The sequence below is a fragment of the Fukomys damarensis genome, unplaced genomic scaffold, assembly GCF_012274545.1.
Source record: "Fukomys damarensis isolate Sample0158 unplaced genomic scaffold, DMR_v1.0_HiC HiC_scaffold_26, whole genome shotgun sequence".
Classification (NCBI taxonomy): domain Eukaryota; kingdom Metazoa; phylum Chordata; class Mammalia; order Rodentia; family Bathyergidae; genus Fukomys; species Fukomys damarensis.
In genome coordinates, this window is record NW_022900938.1 from 30804370 (window position 1) to 30811869 (window position 7500).

The 7500-nt window shown below is 41.5% G+C and overlaps 1 protein-coding gene across 7 annotated transcripts in view; it reads left to right on the top strand.

The window, feature by feature from the left end:
- The window catches only part of Fign (fidgetin, microtubule severing factor), a 128571-nt gene that overhangs the window by 117932 nt on the left and 3139 nt on the right, over nt 1-7500 (top strand). For 4 of the 7 annotated variants that reach the window (XM_033756334.1, XM_033756336.1, XM_033756335.1 and 1 more), the window contains one exon: nt 540-7500. This exon is cut by the window's right edge and continues 1424 nt beyond it. In XM_033756334.1, the coding sequence (XP_033612225.1) occupies nt 540-2794 (2255 nt within the window). In that variant the 3' untranslated portion in view covers nt 2795-7500. Of the gene's footprint in view, nt 8-539 lie in introns of all 7 variants that reach the window. The other 3 variants (XR_004514411.1, XM_033756333.1, XR_004514412.1) reach the window with 2 other exon arrangements.

The following is a 7500-nucleotide window of genomic DNA, read 5'->3' on the forward strand; positions in this document are numbered from 1 at the left end:
AAGAGAGGTATCCTAGATGTGATCTGTCAGCTGTGTCTCATTTTTATATTGTTAAAATATAAAACAGAAACTGTGATGTGAAGAGACAGAATAGCTTTATAGTGTACATATTAATACCATCACATGCCAGATATTTAAAATCCCTGCATATTTTGTTGTGAGAAACCATGATTGAATTCTAATCTGACAGGAATGTGTGTGTACATATATATGTGTTTGGGCACAGATAGTAACTAACTTGGTGTGCTTGACAGAGATAGATTTGCGTATTGCTCAAAAATGGGAAGAAAATGGGACTTCTCCCGAGTTTTCTTTCACCTTCAGTTTACTTTTTATGCTGTACAGGGTGAAATTTAGTCCATTTTGAAGAGTCTGTATTATCGTGGCCATGATACATACCGTGCACTACCATGATCCCTTACACTGTGGATGCCACTGATGGAAGATAAGGTGTAACAAAAAAGTTAGGAGGAAAGCTTAAGATTCTGATGAATAAGTGAGTAAATTAACTGTTATTCCCCTTCCCCCCAAATCTGTAGGCTTGAAGATGCAGTGGACGCCAGAGCATGCCCAGTGGCCAGAACAGCACTTTGATATCACCTCTACCACGCGGTCTCCTGCCCACAAAGTGGAAGCCTACAGGGGCCACCTGCAGCGCACCTATCAGTATGCCTGGGCAAATGATGACATATCTGCCCTGACGGCATCCAACCTCCTCAAGAAATACGCAGAGAAGTATTCCGGCATTCTGGAAGGTCCTGTGGACCGACCCGTGCTCAGCAGCTACTCAGATGCACCATCGGGACTAGTGAATGGTCGGAAAAATGAAAGTGAACCTTGGCAGCCTTCCCTGAATTCCGAAGCCGTTTATCCCATGAACTGTGTTCCGGATGTCATCACTGCCAGCAAAGCTGGAGTCAGTTCAGCCCTCCCTCCAGCAGATGTCTCCGCAAGTATAGGGAGCTCTCCGGGGGTGGCCAGCAACCTGACTGAACCTAGCTATTCAAGTAGTACCTGTGGAAGCCACACTGTACCCAGTCTTCATGCAGGGCTCCCAACTCAGGAATATGCCCCGGGATACAACGGCTCCTATTTGCATTCTACTTACAGTAGCCAGCCAGCACCTGCACTTCCTTCACCTCATCCATCACCTTTGCATAGCTCTGGGCTCCTACAGCCACCACCACCACCTCCTCCACCACCAGCCCTGGTCCCGGGCTACAATGGGACTTCTAACCTCTCCAGTTACAGCTATCCCTCCGCTAGCTATCCTCCTCAGACTGCTGTGGGGTCTGGGTACAGCCCTGGAGGTGCACCCCCTCCTCCGTCAGCGTACCTGCCTTCAGGAATTCCTGCTCCGACTCCCCTGCCCCCCACTACTGTTCCTGGCTACACCTATCAAGGTCATGGCTTAACACCTATTGCACCCTCGGCTCTGGCAAACAGTTCTGCAAGTTCTCTCAAAAGGAAAGCTTTCTATATGGCAGGGCAAGGAGATATGGACTCCAGTTATGGAAATTACAGCTATGGCCAACAGAGATCTACACAGAGTCCTATGTACAGGATGCCCGACAACAGCATTTCAAACACAAATCGGGGAAATGGCTTTGACAGAAGTGCTGAAACATCATCCTTAGCATTTAAGCCAACAAAGCAGCTAATGTCCTCTGAACAGCAAAGGAAATTCAGCAGCCAGTCCAATAGGGCTCTGACCCCTCCTTCCTACAGTACTGCTAAAAATTCACTGGGATCCAGATCCAGTGAATCCTTTGGGAAGTACACGTCGCCAGTAATGAGTGAGCACGGGGAGGAGCACAGGCAGCTCCTCTCTCACACAATGCAAGGCCCTGGACTCCGTGCAGCTACCTCATCCAACCACTCTGTGGACGAACAACTGAAGAATACTGACACGCACCTCATTGACCTGGTAACCAATGAGATTATCACCCAAGGACCTCCAGTGGACTGGAATGACATCGCTGGTCTCGACCTGGTCAAGGCTGTCATTAAAGAGGAAGTCCTATGGCCAGTGCTGAGGTCAGATGCGTTCAGTGGACTGACGGCCTTACCTCGGAGCATCCTTTTATTTGGACCTCGGGGAACAGGCAAAACATTATTGGGCAGGTGCATAGCTAGTCAGCTGGGGGCCACATTTTTCAAAATTGCCGGTTCTGGACTAGTCGCCAAGTGGTTAGGAGAAGCAGAGAAAATTATCCATGCCTCATTTCTTGTGGCCAGGTGTCGCCAGCCCTCAGTGATTTTTGTTAGTGACATTGACATGCTTCTCTCCTCTCAAGTGAGTGAGGAACACAGTCCAGTCAGTCGGATGAGAACCGAATTTCTGATGCAGCTGGACACTGTACTAACTTCGGCTGAGGACCAAATCGTAGTAATTTGTGCCACCAGTAAACCAGAAGAAATAGATGAATCTCTTCGGAGGTACTTCATGAAACGACTTTTAATTCCACTTCCTGACAGCACAGCGAGGCACCAGATAATAGTACAACTGCTCTCACAGCACAATTACTGTCTCAATGACAAGGAGTTTGCACTGCTCGTCCAGCGCACAGAAGGCTTTTCTGGACTAGACGTGGCTCATTTGTGTCAGGAAGCAGCGGTGGGCCCCCTCCATGCCATGCCAGCCACAGACCTTTCAGCCATTCTGCCCAGCCAGTTGAGGCCCGTTACATATCAAGACTTTGAAAATGCTTTCTGCAAGATTCAGCCCAGCATATCTCAAAAAGAGCTTGATATGTATGTTGAATGGAACAAAATGTTTGGTTGCAGTCAGTGACAACGTCTTAAAAATCAGATGAATGTTGGCACACACATACAACCTGCTACATAGGGAATAGAGCCCCTTTCCAGTAGTGTTTCGATTGCAAAGGGTACTGGGGAGAAACGATGATTAAGTTGCATCTTCAGAGTCAGGGCAGATTTGGAGGAAAAGTACATCAAATGAGAGCTTCTGATTGGAAAGCCCCAGATCACAGAAAGCATATGTGGAAGCTCAGTTCGATTCACGCTAGACAACACTCACCAAGGAGCAAGGTGCAAGTGTGTTGATTTCAGAAGGACATGAACCTCGTGTGTTGATTCCATTCTGCTGTTCTCGAGATTTAGTTGCTGTCAAGTGCCTGGAGTGGTGCTTTATTTTTTGTTTGCCTCACAATTACATTGGTGGCATGTGCTAATATAAAGAGCTTTAACTTCAAACATTATTGGACTAAAGAGATGAACGGTTGTGTTACGACAGAAAACCAGATTTTTGCCATTTTAAGAGCAACAGTATTCCTCAATCCTGTCTGTTCTGCGGTATTAAGCTAAGAACAGGTAAAACAGGGTAACGGTAATCTGGACCTTAATTTCTGCAGTTCATTTCTTTTAATGTTCTTGTCTGCAAAAACTCAGGAAAGTGATTGTGATTTGTACAGTACCTCAAAGGAATGTGTTGAAAGCACTATGTACTGCTGAGAGTAATAGGTTAGGCTTCAATGTTACTTTATATTAAAATGTATGTTTACCTCAACAATTGGAAAATAGCAAGGAAAATTTCTTTGAATGTATCCAGAAAAAAATACTGAAACGTGATACAACTGAATATTTACAATTTAAAGTAGAAATGGAAGGATTTTTTTAAAAAAATTCTTTTACTAATTACGGGGAATTAACCAGAGCAGAATAATTCTTTATGTCAGTAACTGCAAGAGTTCTTAGTACATTGCTCCTTGATAACTAAGTGAAAATGTTCTGAAAAGGTACACTGGTTAATGGAAAGCTACTTATTCAGTTTGTGTTAGTGTCTGGAACAGTCAGCCACAGACCTGGTTAGGACCCTGAAGGACAAGTCACAGTACCTAAAAGCTATGACTGCCTTTACTGCAGGTGGTAGTGATGGGGGTGGTGGTGGTAGTTTGCAAGATATCTCTTAAACTGCTGGGAATGGTGTCATTCTATTCACTAATCTAGTTTATAGGCTTGCCGTGCTGTTTGATAGAATGCAGAGGATAGCAACCAAAACGTACACACACACAAACACACACACATAAAACCAACCATTCAAAGAACCTTGATGTCCCCTCTCCTTTTTGACTCCACTCTTGTCAGTGCAATTTTGCTTCTCATTTTGAAACCTGGGCTCTAGTGTACCTGCATTCATTTCTACCTCAATGCTTTTTTGTTTGTTTGTTTCTCCTAGAAAGTAAAATAGAAAATTGGAAGACACAACACATCACATATAGCTTTGCCAAACATTACTTTGTTCTCTTCCATCTTTCTGCAGAAATCTAGTCTCCCCAAACATCAGTATTTATGCTTACTTTCACCTCAGTCCACCACCCCCTCCCATGGATTATGTAGCGCGTTTCTTACTTTCCCATTCCTCTCCTGTTTCCCACCAACTTGTTCTTTGTATCCTTTAATGCTTTATGTGCAACTCCTCATTGAAAGCTGGCTGATGTTCTCCAATGCCTCTGAACAGTCACAGTGCAGGCTGTAGCTTTCCAGAGCCACTGCCTGTGCATAAGCAGAACAGCCTAGCGTTTTGAATGTATTTTTTGGTTTTTGTTTTTCTCCTTTTTTAGTTTAGAGATGCAGTAACAAATCTGTTGCAAAGCACTGGCATTTTATGTATTCAAATAAATGATGTACATTTTTTTAAAATTTAAATAAATGTCATGAGAAGCCCCAAGAAAGGTCTTTCTGTTATTTTTTTTTCTTCAAAAATTTTTTACTGAGCTCATCCATGATGTCAGATTCTCTGAAACACTACACACGGAGAAAGTTAATGAGGGACTTCATGATATATCTGAAATTTTATGATGCATGATCATTATTGCCCTTTTTTCATGTTGGTAAAAAATAAGCAAATGTACCAGAATTTAATTTACTATGGTATTATAGCAATTAAAACCGTGGTTAAATATGAATATTCCATATTAAAAAGCAGTGCCTTTCATTAAGGATACAAAAAAAAAATTCAAGTATGTCTCTCGCTTTTCACAAGTGAATAAATGCTACGGGCCTGTTCTGGGTCTATCCTGTGCATCCCTCATTGTAAGGAAATTCTAATATTCACATTAACTTGTAGGTGCACATTGACCTCACTGACAAGTTTACTTTTGCACAGTGCTGACCTATTTTCTGTCTTTTACACATTCATTACATCTCATTTTCGCCAACATGCTGTGTTCACCTGAAAGCATCTGGCAAGTTTCAGAAACCCAGTCTTACTTAGACAACTTTGGAAAATCCAATATCATCCCACATTTTTGGTGGTTCATGCGATTTAATGCCAAATATATGACTGTATTGTTTTTCACACTCATTTATAAAACTGACAATAAATTGAAGTCATACATACTGGCTTTAGCTTTAAATGACTTAAGAATTAGTTTGAGATTTGAGTAGTCAAAAAAATCCATGTACTTAGCAGAAGCTGAAGTTGTATGTTGTTTTCATTTAGCCTCAGGAGTTCTAGAATTTAATCTCTTAGGAAATGAGGCAACTTGAAGAAATGAAGATCTGTTGGAAGAGCCGAGGCTGACCTTTGAGCAGATAGTGCTCTCCTGTGGTTCTTTGCTTCTACATGGCATTATGACCTAGTCTGTAGTCTAGCCTAGGAATGAGCTCTTTTCTGACCATCCATTTGGGGGCTTGAGGTGGGAATGGATAGCACATCCTCAGAAGTGAGTGTGTACAATCCGGGATAGCACGACAGAGTAACCAGGCTTCAGCCTCTTTTCAACTCGTAGGAATTTGAGAAGACTCCTAATAAAGGTAAGGTAATGAATCAGTCCAAATCCCTTGGCTGCCTGGCCAGGAGATTCAACCGGTCTGTTTACCAACACCTCATTCTCGTCTTCACAACTGTAATAATATTTCAAGGAGGACGATAGGAAGTGACAGAAACTACTTCACCAGAAGGATCAATAGAAATTCCAGAGGTAGTTTATAATGACCCAATATGTGACACAAATGGAAATACTCTACACTTCTGGCAAGCTGCTCTCCAAAATATTTAGATCATTAGTGACTATGGAAAACTTTGCTGACTGAGCTGATCAATGGAATGTGAAGGCAGTGTACTTTAAGGCTATTTACTTTCACACAGAATGTTTATCTATTAGTCAGTTTGTATTCTACTCAAATGCAGATAGACGGGTATAATGTTTTCTTGTGCATTTGAAACCTATCAAGGAGAAAATAAACCATTTCACTAAAATACATAGGCCAAACAACCATCTGGGCAAGTGATAAAAGCTATCCAGAGGCTATGCTATGTAAAATAGCAAGGTCAATTTACATGGGTTGCATAGTACTTGGCTATGCAGTTTTCAAAAGAATACATCCAAAATAAAATCCAAATTAATTCCTCCAATAGTCATTATAAATTTAAATATATTGGTGGGTTGGAAAGCATGTTTTAGAAGCATTTAGAATCTCTCTGGAAATGTATCCAACTCCAAGCAGAAAGAATGTAAGTCAACTCTCATGTTTCTTAGCAAGAATTGGGCATCATAATCATTGGATCTGCATTTTGCAAAGTGAAAGGGATACAGTTTGTTGAACTATTGAGGCCACTAAAGTAAAGTTCTAATATATATATATAAATATAAATATAAATATAATTAGTGCGTGTGTTTGTGTGTGTGTGTGTGCTGTTCTCACCACCACCTGTTTTAACTTTAAAACACATTATTTTACATTATTCAGAATCAACCAGTTACTTCCTTTCTTTAGATGTGCCGAGATACACACAACTTCTTTACAATTCCGTGTTTTATGTGTTTTTTTTTTCTTCACGAAAAATACAGTCTTCAGTTGTTGGATCATCTGCCAATATTTCTGTGAAGCACATTAGCAAACATGGAGCTATTAGTATTTCAGAATTCACAACCAGCTGTACTTGTGACTAACCGACACATGAACTGAAGCTCACACTCTGCTAAGACCTTTGGTTGACATTCGATTTTGAACCTGCCAGATGCATTTGTGTGAACCAGGGATACTGCATCTTTAATGAACAAGTCTCTCCTCTTTCCCCTGTTTTTAAATACAACACAAGCAGTGTAGCACTAGGCACTGCAATTGTCAAAGACAATTAGACTGAAAGCAGGAAAATTTCACCTCCCTGTCTCAGTGATATGTAGAATGTCGGCAGCATGGGTCAGCTTCGCCACAGAGTTGTGTGAGAATATATGAATCAGTCCTATAGAATGTTAAATATTTATAAAATGGATCTGTAGTACACCAAGGTTGGGAGCACATTCATTCCTTGTTGTTTTATATATATAAAAAAGCAAAACTTTATTTCCAGGCTTTAACTCCCTCTCCCTCTCTCTCTCTTCCCTCCCTCTCTCCCCTCCCCCCTCCCCCCATCTCTCTCATGGGTCTGTCTGTGGATGAGTTTCCCTTGTAGATTATATACAGTTGCTAGAGAATATTCACTTCTTTGTTTTGCTTTTATCATCTGACTATATCAAATGTCGTTCTTTATAA